Source organism: Falco naumanni, chromosome 3, assembly GCF_017639655.2.
Source record: "Falco naumanni isolate bFalNau1 chromosome 3, bFalNau1.pat, whole genome shotgun sequence".
Classification (NCBI taxonomy): Eukaryota; Metazoa; Chordata; class Aves; order Falconiformes; family Falconidae; genus Falco; species Falco naumanni.
Window position 1 is genome coordinate 6,278,574 of NC_054056.1, and position 14,012 is coordinate 6,292,585.

General features: G+C 47.3%; 1 protein-coding gene across 1 annotated transcript in view; it reads left to right on the plus strand.

Annotated features, from left to right (window-relative positions):
• MAN1C1 (mannosidase alpha class 1C member 1) overlaps positions 1-11,695 on the plus strand; it is a 68,109-nt gene extending 56,414 nt beyond the window's left edge. The window contains 6 exon segments of the mRNA XM_040587733.1: positions 753-846; positions 4,416-4,531; positions 4,720-4,939; positions 7,119-7,291; positions 8,180-8,295; positions 8,968-11,695. Of these exon segments, the coding sequence (XP_040443667.1) occupies positions 753-846; positions 4,416-4,531; positions 4,720-4,939; positions 7,119-7,291; positions 8,180-8,295; positions 8,968-9,085 (837 nt within the window). The 3' untranslated portion in view covers positions 9,086-11,695.
• The last annotated feature ends 2,317 nt before the right edge of the window (positions 11,696-14,012 follow it).

The following is a 14,012-nucleotide window of genomic DNA, read 5'->3' on the forward strand; positions in this document are numbered from 1 at the left end:
TATGCCATGCTATTAAACTTCAGTAAATATTATGCAGCCTGACGACTTACTTGGAAGCAACCAACTTAAGTCTGTAGCCAGCTTTTGGTGTACAAACTGTCTAATTTTATAAAAGGTTTAGAGTGCATTAGCTGCTCTGTAGGTTATAATAGAATATTTATGCTGCATACCATTTAACTTTGTCCCTTATGGGAAAGGCCTATTGGATTTAATGGGGGTGAAACCAAGGGAGGTTTTAGAGAATAAGTATGGCTGTTCTAGCATATTAAAGGAGCTGTCTGTTGTTGAAATTAAAGGCCCCAATTCATCATGTTAAGTGACCACATGGTGAATTTAAGTACTGTGTGAGTCACTCATCCCTGCCACTCCTTTCCCTTTGGATCATGGAAAAAAATCACCCTCCACATCTCATACATTTCCACCCAGATCCCAAATCCTCGGGATTGCTTCTGGACCACTGTTGGCAAACTGCTTCCACTGCTGAACTGGGGCCTTTGCAGGGTTTTTAGAATAGTTTCTAAAATCCCACAGAGCTGGATAAAGATTGTGCTGAGGAGTCTAGCTCAAAGACCTCTCACTGGAGAGCAATGTCGTTGGGTTCTGCTTGCATGATGATTCACGACGTTACAGGCTGCTGTTCTTGTTCAGCCAGGGATCAGCACTGATGAATTACAGAGTTCTCAGTGACAGTGCAAAACCGTCCGCTTTTTCAGCGAAGAAGTAACATAGTTCTTGTCTCTCATCTCTCCTAGGTGATGAACATCCGCAAAGTCCTGAACAGAGTTGAGAAGCCGCAGGGCCTTTATCCTAACTTTCTCAGCCCAGTGACAGGGAACTGGGTGCAGCGTAGGTATCACTGTGCGTTCGGAGTCCTGCCTGGAGCATTTCAGTCTTTCCATTATTCTTTAGGAAGCATAGCAACTGTCAGAGAAGCAAGCCAAGAAAATGTCTTGTCAGGCAGCCTGTTATACATGTGATTAGATAATGCAACCCGATTTGTAAGAAGCAATGTAGTAATTGCACACTTATTCCATCAGCCTTGTTTCCAGCTGAGTGTCTCACCTCCAGAGAGAATTAGGGCCTCTCTTGCACAGGGGAGGATAATGGTACATGGTTCAGCACACAGATATTAGAAATCAGCACATCTTTTTAAGACCTCATCCTGCAGTCATCACATAGCCCACAGATCTACTTGGGAGTTGCCCCTGAAGGCTGGGAGCAGAACTGCGATGTGATTTACTTCCCGAGTGTGCTGCAGCAAGTGAGGAACCACCTGGAGAGGCAGAGGGCTTGCAGAGTCTTGGATCCCCCTAGGATCTAGGGACGCGTTCTCTTGTGTGCGTGTGTGTACCTGTTACCATGGTACCTCTGCACAGTGCAATTTGGTGCAAGAAGGGTGAGACAAGTATGTATTCTTTTCTTCCATCAGGAAGCCAGCACTGAAGACCTGGGCATTAAATAGATACTGCTCTGATATGAAAGAGGTACAATAACCAGGAAGGAGCTTGGGATTAAAAAAAAAAAAAAAAAAAGGAAATACTAGAAGCAGTGTATCCAGGAAAAGATTATATGCTTTCCTGCTTCATGCACGCAACCACTTCCTTACCCAGAGACCGGACCCATCTTTTTGTGCCACCAAAGGGCAGAAGCTTGCCCTCTGGTAGGAACACGAGAGGCTACTTCTGCTGCTGTGCCCTAGACCTCTGACCTCAACTTTCCACTCTGTTAAGGATTTGCTTGTTTTGGAAAGGGAGGGTTGCTGGATTTCGTGTTTGTCTGTCCCAGAAAAGAAAAGTCTCTTTTTGCAGAAGCTGTTCTTAACCTGTCAGTGGATTACATTCACATTGTTTAAGCAGTTTTCTTTGAGTCGTTTCATTACCTGCTGTCCCCGTGTCTTGTTGCCCTGTTTGCTCTGCTAGATCACTCCAGACCTTTCTAACTACTGTATTAATAGCTCTGATTGTAACTGACAGACAATTGCATGGCTGCCATCATCTGAGACAGTGAGAGAGCTCTAGCTGTGAGCAATCCTTGACCTTTAACTGCCACATCAGCACCTCTGATGGCAATCAACAGGGCTTGGCTTCAAAGGTGTCCCAACAAAGCATCTTGGATAGTTGCAGTTGTCCTGTTAAACCAGAGCTGTCCTTTGCTGCCATGAGGAAGGAAGATAGTCTTCTGTGTTTGTCCCATTAATTGATCTTCAAAATTATCTAATCCCTTTGTAAGCAGTTCAGCTTCCCCTCTGCATTTGTCTCTGCAGAATTGTTGCAATATGTTCCACTTGAAAAGCTAATCTCCTGTCCCCTTACTGCACCCCTGAGATGCCATTTTCTTTAAGTTATTTCCAACTGGCAGCCAAAGTGCACATTTTACCAGACACAAGCATTAGTTCTGCCTATTCATTGGTGCTGAGAGAAGTGCCTGTCTGTTGCCATAACTGAACGTTACGGAATCTTTGGGAAACTGTGCTCTTAATTCAGATGGTTAAAATACTCCGCTTGATACTCAGTATTCAGCTCTTCTGCCACTAATTTCATTCTATTTATGTCTGCAAATTTTACTTCATTGTACTGACCTGCTCCCACCCCTTGCTGACGTATAGAGGGGCCTGTTGCTGGTTCTCAGAGCTTATTAAAAGTAGCTTCTGATTACTTGTTCTGGGATAGGCTGATTTATGCCCAAGGACTAGAGATAACCTCTCTCCTAGACTTCTCACGTCACGAGGGCAACTCATGGCACAGGCTGTTTGTGGCAGTTGCTCATAATACGACCTTGCAGTCTGAATCCGTATTCCAGTGAGGGAAAAGACTGATCAGCCTCTTCTGTGTCTCCAATACTGCTGGTGAGAAATAGATTAGGACCAAAGTAGGGAGGCAGCTGCAGCCTGCCACAGAGATGTTCCCTGTAGATGCCAGGCTCTCATTTTCTCTCTGGTTATTAAAGCTCTTTGCAGGAAGCTGTTTTTCTTGGAATTGCTGTGATTTTCTTAAAAGGTGTATCTTTGACCTGGCTGAATGAGCAGATCTTCTAAATGAAGAGGCAGTGCTGCACCTCTTCTGAGTGCAGTTGTTACCTTTAGAAAATTAAAGCACAGTCCCCTGCTGAAATAAGAGATTTGTTTATGCAAAGTGCCTAGGAGGCAAATGCTGGCAAAGCTGATGCCATATGGAAAGCAATTACGCACCAGAGCTCCTGCTTTGGTGATTTTATGAATGACACACTTAGGATCACAGAGCTCCTCTTTAAAGACAGGCTGTGCAGCCGGTGTTTGCAAATAGTCTGTCCTCTTTTTTCCTGAATTCATGCATCTAATCTCATTGTTTTGCTATGGATTATTCTGTGGATCATTGGACACACTGTATCAGGGATATTTGCTCTTCAGGTCGGGAAAATGCATGGCTGTTGATCTGTTGGTAGGATTTAGCATTTAGAATAAGCCTCAGGACTTTATATGTGTACAGTGAAAGGGAAAATAAAAATCTGAACAGCTAACTCTGAAAACCCTGCCGTATCTGCTTACATTTAAAATGAGGATGTGTGCAGACACAGAGGTGGACACTGTTAATTAACAGGGATGGTTCAGTCCATGGTGGGTAATTTGTCTTGTTCTTCTAAAAAAAGTGGAATACTTGGCCGTTTGAAAGAATGAATGCTGCTTTTCCCCCTGTGGTATAGTTTAAAAATATAAATCCATCCAGCAGTTCCCCCCAGGCAGAAACCTGCAGCTGTCATGCCCATTTCGCAGTGCAATTCTTTAGCATCCTCCTGTAAGGTCATAGCATTGTGTACTCTGAACAGATAGCCTTGAAAATCCGATTTCTGCAGAAGAAAATATTCAGTGCACATCCTTGTACCTGACTTTATCATTTCAATACGCCAACAACACCAGCCTTCCCCAGGGCACAGAGTCCCACCATGAGCTAGGAATACAAATGGCACGCTCAAGAGGTCCCTACAGCAGCCCCTTGCTGGCAGCTGTGCATTGATCCAACAGGCATCCTCCCTCTCCTGAGGCAGGGAGGCAGCCGCTCAGTGGCTTCATATAAGCAGAGATCTATCAATACCTGCCACTGCTTTTGGTTTATTAGGCTGAGATTTGTGATGATTGCTTCATGAATGGGAAGCTTCTTTAAGTTGCAGTAGAAATAACTGTTGCAAAAGAAGACCTCTGAATAGGTTTGGTAAGGGATACTCATGCTTTTTAAAATGACAGAACATTTTTCTTCTGATTGCGCTTTCCACCTTTCATCCTTGTTTGAAAAAGAAATGCTGCAAGCTTTCCCCAGGAAGCTGGAAAAAGGAAGGAGAGAACAAGGGCGTTAAATAGGACATGGTTGTTTGCTCTTTGTAAAGGAACTGTAAAAGACTGTATATCATGAACCTGAAGTTCCTTTCTGACTTTCCCACTACAGACCACGTCTCCATTGGGGGGCTTGGGGACAGCTTTTACGAATATCTCCTCAAATCTTGGCTGATGTCAGACAAGAAAGACTCTGAAGCTAAAAAGATGTACAACGATGCACTAGAGGTAAGGAGCAGGTTGCCGCTCTGTATTTTTGGTGGGGCACACTGTTCATCAGAATGTTCCAGGAAAAATGTCTTCGATCTTTCAGTTTCCTTGGTATTCACTCCTGTCCACTAAGTATCTTGAAATGTGTAGGAAGTTATACTTGCTGTCCATGAAGTATCTTGAAATCCTGGCTTTCGTCCCTTTAGGCAATAGAAAAGCATTTGGTCAAAAAGTCTGCTGGAGGATTGACCTACATTGCTGAATGGAGAGGTGGCATCTTGGATCACAAAATGGGCCACTTGGCTTGCTTCTCGGGGGGCATGATAGCGCTTGGAGCCGAGCACGCTGGAGAACAGAGGAAGCAACATTACATGGATCTGGCTGCAGAAATAACAAACACATGTCACGAGTCTTATGCACGCTCAGGTAAACCTGTGGGCTGCGTAGAAGGTGTTAGTAAGGGGTCACCTACAGCCGTAGGAGACTCAGCTTTCGGGTGGCCGTGGGGTTTGTGGGTCAGCAGCCCCCGCATCCCTGTGTATGTCTCTCTTGTCTTTTCGGAGATACCTAGAAGAGAAAGCAGCATGTTTTACATGGCAGACAGCTGGAGCGGAGGGACAGGCAGATGTGAGCTTCTGTGGCAGAGCTGGGAAATGAACGCAGAGCTGGATCCTGGTCCCGCCTGCCAGCCGCAGAGCTAGCCTTCTCCCAGCAAGGCTCGAGTTTGAGCCTATCCTTTCACATCCCTTCGCAGACAAGAAGGGGAGATTAGCAGAGATTAATTGCAAGGTGTCCCACCATATGGAGCAAAGCAGCTGAGAAGCCCAACAGGAGAGTGTTGGGAGACTGCAGCTGTTGGTAGGAACCAAAAAAAATGAAGTTACTCAGCCTCTCCTGGCTGTCTCAGCAGAGGCTGGCTAAGTCTTTCTGTTTCACAAGTCCAGTAAAATTTGTTTCGCCACCCAGTGTGATCAGTCGGCGCTTTGGGAGAGCAGTGACTGGTGATGAATGAGAGGCTGGGGTTAGTTCTCTGCCTGCAGGGCTTTCAGCAAGATGAGCTTGCTGTGGACACCGCTCCTTTCTTTGTAGGCATCTCTGTAGCTCTTCTGAGACTGCAGGCAGTGAAGCAGCAGTCTGCTTGCCGGGACCCTGTCAAGCACAGGTCTGTCTGCACTAACTGTTCCCAAAAACTGTTTCACACCATCACCACATTAGCCAGCCCATATTGGCAGCTGATGTCCAGTATGTTTGCCCAATAAACTTCAAGCTAGCCTGAAATGATGTTTTCAAATAACTTTTTTTTTTTCCCCCGCAGCACTTACAGAACTAAAAACAAGCCACCCGAACTAATAACCCTCTGGTTGTGAGTGCCTGGAGCAAATTTTCACCTTCAGCAGTATCCATCAGCATAGAAAGGACAGGAGCAAGCCTGCCCGCACTGGTTACGGTGCTGTCATTTCAGCCAGCTCATTGTTTTGCAGAGAATGTCTGTGCATGTCACTCTGGCTCTCAGCAAACAGTCCAGCTAGCAAACACTGTTAGGTCCCCAAACAGACAGGAGGGCCCAGGGAAGGTGTGCAAAATATTTAGAGAAATAAAATGACTCCCTGAAACACAGCCATGTGGTAGACACGTGGGTGCAGCAAGAGAAACCTTGTGGCATGTTAATAAGCAACCTCTGTGCTCAGTGTCCCTGTTTTTCGAATAGGGAGAGGGTTGGTGTTGGAGTAGGTGGGGGTTGAGTGCTAGCTAATGCTTCCAAGAGATGGAGATTCTCATGTAAGGGAGACTCAAAAAGACCAAAGTACTGTTTGACCTTGATCAAACATTTGATCTATAACGTATCAGTGAAATTGCTTAAGCCTTCCCCATCCTCCTGATGTCTTCTTCTCAAAGAAGTGGACCAGAAGGAAAGGCAGAAGATGTGATTGCCAGCCCCAGGTAGCACTTCTTATCAGCCTCCCTGCCACAGCGCAGGTGAAATGGCTCAGTCTGGTGGGCTGATAATTGTGAAACAAACCCCCTGCCTGGGAGCAGCGTGCCAGTATCTCTAGGACAGCAGGGTCAGCTGTGTGGCTAGATTTTCCTTTGAATGTGTTTTTTTCTTTGAGGCTTTACAACAGAATCTTGCCCCTCTGTTCTTTTCTCATCTGGGTTCTTGAGTTTGTCTTCGGTGATGAACTCTGCTCTCAGGGTCAAGGACAGTGCAGCTCCTAGGAGCACAGCACAGCAAAAAAGTGCTGGGACATGGGGGAGATCTGTACCTGCTCCCTTCACGCTCGAACCTGGTCCGAGTCTGTGTTTTGTCAGTTGTATCCACCCTCAGAAACACTTTATCCTCACTCACCTGGATAGGACCCAGGCATACCACGGAGTGAGCAGCAGCTGGAGCGGCAGTGGGCACAGCCCATGCACTCTTGGGAGTTGCCCCGATTTTGACATCAGCTGTGAGATGGATCTGACACACAAGCATGACTGATACGCTCGTCTGACCTCACGCAAGCCTTAGCTAAATGTTGGCAGCTTGAGCGGCGTAAAAACACCCGGACAGTCTGTTTGCGTTCTCCTCAGACTCATCGCTGCGTGTGTGTGTGGTTTTGTCTAGATACCAAACTCGGCCCCGAAGCCTTTCGTTTTGATGCTGGAACGGAAGCCATGGCGACCAGACTCAGCGAGCGCTATTACATCCTACGTCCAGAAGTGGTGGAAAGCTACATGTACATGTGGCGGCTGACACACGATCCCAAGTACAGGCAGTGGGGCTGGGAGGTTGTGAAGGTATGGTTGGAAAATTTGCAGTAGTAACTCTTACAGGCTGCTGGATGCTTACAAAAATCTTTCCTTCGGTCAATAAAAAGAGCAGAAATTATTTAAATTGTGTCAGACACTCAGACACATTAGCAATGGGGCAGGAATACACAAAATAGCTCGGTTTAGTGCGGCGTCTCTGTTGAGGCATGGTGAATGTTTTCTTCTCCCTATGCTAAAATCAATCAGTCAATCAAAACAGTGGTTGTTTACGGAGAGGAGCGCTGCAGACAGTGAAACCTGCTATTAATGTAACAGTCCTCTGCAAAAAGGAGTCAACCTTCTATTTGAAGTATCTGGACTGCTCAGAACCCACTGGTTCATAGTTGGACAGGGAAAACCAGCAAACCTGCCTTTGCCCTTTGTCTTGTCTTCTGCCCACAAAGACCTCCCAGCCAGGAAGTCCCCCACCTCCTTCTAGCTCAAGCAATGATGTTTATTCTGGGCCATATTGTACACAGTTCATAGACATTTCTTTATACAGAGAATTTATATGTTGGCTGCTGCCCCGCGTCCTAGTAGGGCCTGCATCTCAGTGGCAGAACTGTCATTTGGCTGCTGCCCTGTAAAAGAGGCTCCACAAACGGCTACAGTTGCCACTTGAGAGCGTTTTTGCTATTTGTGTAATGTCAGGGTCAATCAGTCAACTAACTTAGGTGGTTTACGTTTCTCTTGCTGTTTCATTCGAACTAGCTTTATTCCCAGAGTCTGGAGTGATCACCACACTCTTCAGTGAAAGACAGAGGCTACTACACACCTGGAATTTGATTTGTAAAGCTGACTTGTAACGCAACTGATGATGATTAATGAGTTACTCCATGCTACAGCGTGTTACTGAGATTTCTTTTCCTTTTTCAGGCCCTGGAAAAACATTGTAGAGTAGAAGCTGGTTTTTCTGGCATCCGAGACGTTTACATCACATCCCCAACCCATGACAACATGCAACAGAGTTTTTTCCTCGCAGAGACTCTGAAGTAAGTCTGGTATCATAGAGGCCTTTCAGGGTAGCAGAATTTTTGAAGCATCAGCACTCTGGTCTGCTTAATAAGTCACTAATAATAAGGGGAAAGTCTTATCCTCCGTGGCAAAAACTGGGCAAGGGTATGGGTGCTGCAAAGCTTTAGTAGTTTCCTCCTGTAGAACCACTGCTGTCATTGGCACTCTGGAGGTTTCTGCTGGTGTGCTGGATTTAAAGCCTGTTCCTGTGATGTAGAGCTGCTCTGAGTGGGAGGCTCTGACTGCTAAGCTCCCTTGAATTTAGCTCTGATGGTTTAAGAGAGAGCCATCTCCTCTGCCAGGTTAATGTCCTGCATGCAGAGGAGGTGCGACTACAGCCTGAATTTGGTGCCCCTTGGTGCAGGTCTGCCTTTGCTGGTAGCGTGAGCTAGTGTTTGTGGTGTGGCTGAGCGCAGATGCCCACCCCGTTTTGCCACCTTTGCGCCAGGGGGGATAGTTTCCAGCGGGAGAGTGAGGCAGGGAGTCGGGAAATGTGTCACCGTAAACCGTGGCAGCTGAGGGCAATGGCGGCTCCCATCGCAGTCCTGCTGATGACGCTTGCTTGTGCAGGCTCGGAGTCCCACCTGGGTTTCCTTTAATTTCCCTTTGTGTCCATTTTCTCCCTGCCCGCCCTTGCCCTGTGGCTCCAGGTACCTCTATCTTCTGTTCTGTGAAGATGACGTGCTGTCCCTGGATGACTGGGTGTTCAACACAGAGGCTCACCCCCTGCCAATCAACCACACGAACTTTAAAGCGAGTGTGCAGTAGTGAGGCCATGGCCAGCACCCTGCTTCTGCAGCGTCGGCGGGTTACTGCATTTCCTTTCCATTAAAGGAATTCGCGTTGTTCCTAAAATGGTATTTTGGGGCACTAGTCCAATTCCGGACAGTATTATATTGGGAAGATGAAACCATGACGTAAGCACCTTCTTTTCCTCTGTGAGGAGCTCTATTAGCCTGATAATGAGATGTTTATTCTGGGCCATATTGTACACAGTTCATAGACATTCCTTTATACAGAGAATTTATATGAAATCCACTGACTTTGCTTTATAGTGGCCAAAGGACTGGAAGTTTGCCATAAAATAGACTTCACACACACACACACACACACACACACACATCCTCCTTTCATTTTTCTGTTTCATTTTTGCCTTTTATATACTCTTGGATTTATCACCTTTCTAATTAACAGTTTTCAGCATACTGTGCTTTTGAAGTGGTAGGCTTTCTAGGCTCCTTGGGAAGGACAGGATGGGAGAACGAGGAACGGCAGTTGCCCTTTTTGTGAGAGAGCATCTAGAGTGTGTGGAGCTCTCCTGGGGATGGATGAGGAGCTGACTGAGAGCTTATGGGTTAGGATTAAATAGAGGACAGGTAAAGGTGACATTACAGCGGGTGTCTGCTATAGGCCACCCCACCAGGAAGAGTGAGAGGATCAGGTCCTCTACAGACAGAGGCGGGCAACCTCAGGTTTGAATTCACAGGCCCTGGTCCTCATGGCGGAATTCAGCCACCCCAACATCTGCAATGACATAAGCAATCCAGGAGGTTCCTTGAGTGGATTGATGATAAATTCCTCCTCCACAGAGGAGCCAACAAAGGGAGGTGCTGTGCTGGACCTCATCGTACTCACCACCAAGCCGGGGCTCGTTGGGCATGTGAAGATCCAAGGCAGCTCTGTCTGCAGTGACCATGAGATGGTGGAGTTCGGGATCCTGAGGGCAGGAAGGAGGATGGAAAGCAAGCTCACAATCCCGGACTTCAGGAGAGCAGACTGTGGCCTCTTCAGAGATCTGCTTGGAAGAGTCCGGTGGGGTAAGACCCTGGAGGGAAGAGGTGCCTGAGAAAGCCAGTTAGTATTCAAGAATCGTGTCCTCCAAGCTCAAGAGAGTTCCATTCCAATGAGCAGGAAGTCGGGCAAAAATGCCAGGAAGCCTGTATGGATGAAGAGAGAACTTCTAGCTGAACTCAGACACAAAAAGGAAGCGTACAGAGGGTGTAAGCCAGGACGGGAAACCTGGGAGGGCCATGGAAAGGTTGTCTGAGCATCCAGGGCTGACATTAGGAAAGCTAAAGCCCAAGCAGAATGGAATTCAGCCAGCAGTGTCAAAGATGACAGGAAGAGCTTCTATAAGAACATAGGTGACAAAAGGAGAACTGGGAAAATGTGGCCCCACTTCTCAACAAGACAGGGAAGCTGGTTACACAGGACATGGAAGAGGCTGAAATACCAAATGTTGCCTTTGCCTCAGTCTTTACTAGCAAAACTGGCCTTGGGGAACCCCGGGTTCCACAGACCAGGGGGAAAGGTGGGAGTAAGGGAGGTGTGCCCTCAGTGGAAGAGGGTCAGGTCAGGGAATACTTGAGCAAACTGGGCCTTGAAGTGATGCACCCACAGGTGCTGGGGGAGCTGGCACATGTCATTGCAAGGCCAGTCTCAATAATCTTTGATCGATCGTGATGACTGGGAAAAGTGCCTGAAGACTGGAGTAAAGCAAATGTCACTCCTGTCTTCAAGAAGGGCAAGAAGGAGGGCACAGGGAGCTGTGGAACTATGGGCTCATCAGCCTCACCTCAGTCCCTGGGAAGGTGACGGAGCAGCTAATCCTGGAAACCGTTTCCAGTTGCACAAACGACAAACAATTCTTCATGAGCAGCCAGCATGGCTTCACCACAGGGATGTGGTTGGCCAACTTGATAAACTTCTACAGCAGATGACTGGCCTTGTAGGTGAGGGGAGAACAGCAGATATTGTTCTCAGATCTGATACTGATCTTGTAGACTCACCTTGTAGGTGAGGGGAGATCAGCAGATACTGAACTTCAGGATGGCCTTTGACGCTGTCCAAAGGATCATCGTAAACCAGCTGTCAGTCGACGGGCTGGATGAGCAGTGAGGTGGGTTGAAAACTGGCTGAATGGTTGGGCACAGAGGCGGTGATCAGTGGCGTGAAGTCTAGTTAGAAGCCAGTAAAACTAGCAGAGCACCCCAGGGGTCAGTACTGGATCCAGCCTTGTTCATATCCTCATTCATGATCTAGATGATGGAGCAGAGCATACCCTCGATGTTTGCTGATGACACAAAACCAGGAGGGGGCTGATATGCCCGAGGCTCATGCTGCCGGCCAGAGGGAGCTCGACAGGCTGGAGAAGCGGGTTGGTAAGAACGTAACGAAGTTCAGTAAGCAGAAGTGCCCAGTCCTGCACCTGGGCGGGAACAGCCCCGTGCACCAGTGTATGCTGGGGCACCTGCTGGGAGCCAGCGTGGCAGAAAAGGTGTCCTGTGGACACCAAACTGACCATGAGCCAGCGATGAGACCTTGCTGCAAAGAAGGCCAACGGTCTCCTGGGCTGCCTTAGACAAAGTATTGCCAACAGGGTGAGGGACGGGATCCTTCTCCTCTGCTCAGCACTGTGAGGCCACACCTGGAGTGCTGTGTCCAGTTCTGGGCTCCTCGGTAGAGAAGGGACACCGGGGAGAGTCCAGCAAAGGGCGGTGAAGATCCTTAGGGGACTGGAACATCTCTCCTATGAGGAAGGGCTGAGAGAGCTGGGACTGCTTAGCCCGGAGGAGAGAAGGCTCCAAGGGGATCTTATTCGTGTCTATAAATACCTGCAGGGTGGGTGCAAAGAGCCAGGCTCTCTCCAGTGGTGCCCGGTGCCAGGACCAGAGGCAGCAGGCACACTGAAACACGGGAGGGTCCCTCTGAACACGAGCAAACACTTTGTGACCGGGAGGGTGACCGAGCACTGGCACAGGTTGCCCACGGAGGCTGTGAAGTCTCCATCCTTGGAGATACTCAAAAGCCACCTGGACGTGGTCCTGGGCAGCTGGGTCTGGGTGGCCCTGCTTGAGCAGGGGGGTTGGGCCAGAAGTCCCTGCCAGCCTCAACCACTCTGTGACTCTGTGATTCTGTAGTGTCAAAACTGTAGCTGAATCAAAACCTGTCTGCAAAATTCTTGATCCTAATGTATTTTTATATACTTTTCCTGTGCTCTTAAAACACATTTACCACACATCACATCTCATTTAACTTTCCTTTATCGTTTTTGTGTTTTTCTACTTTTATTTGGAACTAAATGTTATGAGTCACTTGTAATAATTTCACTGCTGTAATAGTCAAATCTGTGAAACAGAATAAAAGTCTTGTAAAATAAAAAGCATGTTTGGGTTGATCCTCTTTAAAGCCATCTGTCAAAGACCTGTTACATCATCCTTGGAATAACTAGGTGACAATACTGGTTGATTTCAAGAATATTTCACAATAGATGTTGATTTTCAGAGTAATCTAGCCAGTGCATGGACAGCAATTCCCATCTGCACCAGCTCTCTTAAATTGCTTGTTCACCATCTGATACGGGTTAGCGGGAGTTCTACTAAATGTCTTTATTTTTCTAGCGAAAAATAAATAGTCCCCAGACAAGTTTGCTTTTCAGTATACATTGTTTCTGGAATGAACAGAAGAAAAAGAAGGGAAAAAGACGGAAGCTAGAATCTTCCGTTTATCTGGCCACTGAACTAGTGGATCCTCTGTGACTCTAAGTAGATGATAACACAGAGATGTTCACACACCGCTGCTGTTCGGAGCCGGGCAGCCGTGAGGACCAGCTTAACGGGCTGGATCGGAGATCCGCATCCTTTCTCCCAGCAGCCTTTCCTCTGGTACAGCAAAGCTGCGTGGCCCTTGGTGGTGGAACCTTTTTTGTGCATTCTTGTGACATTCTCTTGATAATTGGTTCATTCAGCAACTTGGGAAGATAAAGGTGCTTTGAGCAAGTCATGAAAACAAAAAATGTTTCTGAATTCATGCCTTTGTAATTCCCCAAGAGAAATAAGGTTGTCAGATGGGGGACTTAGCATTATCCCAGGGATAAAGATACTGGTGGTGAGCTTGGCCTGGAGGAACGGTTATTGGTAAATAAACATCTTCAGAGTGAGTTGTGTTATCTGAGAGATTTGGATACTGGGAAGCTGGTTTAGCTCAGAGGATTTTTATAACGGATTAAGGGAATTCCATAAATAAAAATGTCCTGCTCTTGGAGTAACTCAAAACACTGTCTGGCAAAATTTAAACCCACAAAATAAATAGCGTGATTCTAGTTTCCTTTAGACGGAGATCCTTGGTGTTACATTAAAGCCCCACTCTTGTTTTCTTTTCCACACAAGCGAGCAGGAGCGGTATTTGTCAAGTCACATGCACTTCTAGAGGAGAGCTCCCTGCTTTCCTGCAGATCAATGGCTGCATCACAAATAGGGAGGGTTTTTAGGGGCCCAGCCTGCCCGATGATGTAAAGCTCACTGGTGTTTGCTTACCCAGGCACTGGAATGGAGCTTGGCACCAGCCACAACAAAAGCTTTTTCTTGCAGGTGGCAATGCCTGCCAATTTCTACAATTCTGCAAATAACTTCTGCCCGTGCTCACAGATACCCACAGTTAAATCCCTGAGACCAGTGGATTAATCACAAGCATCAGGTTAAGCGTGCATGTGTTCAGCAGGAGAAGAGGTTTATTCCAAGGATCAGCTTTGTTCCAAGGCCTGGCCCTGATCCACGACCGGGATTTTTCTGTCCTACAGCAGTGCAGGTAACAGAAGCGCTTGCCCTGCTGGTGTCTTGAAACACTTCTGCTTTTTCCTTGCTCCTCTGCAGGCCCTGAGTCGTGGCTGGATGCTCTTGTTCCACAAGCCCTCATC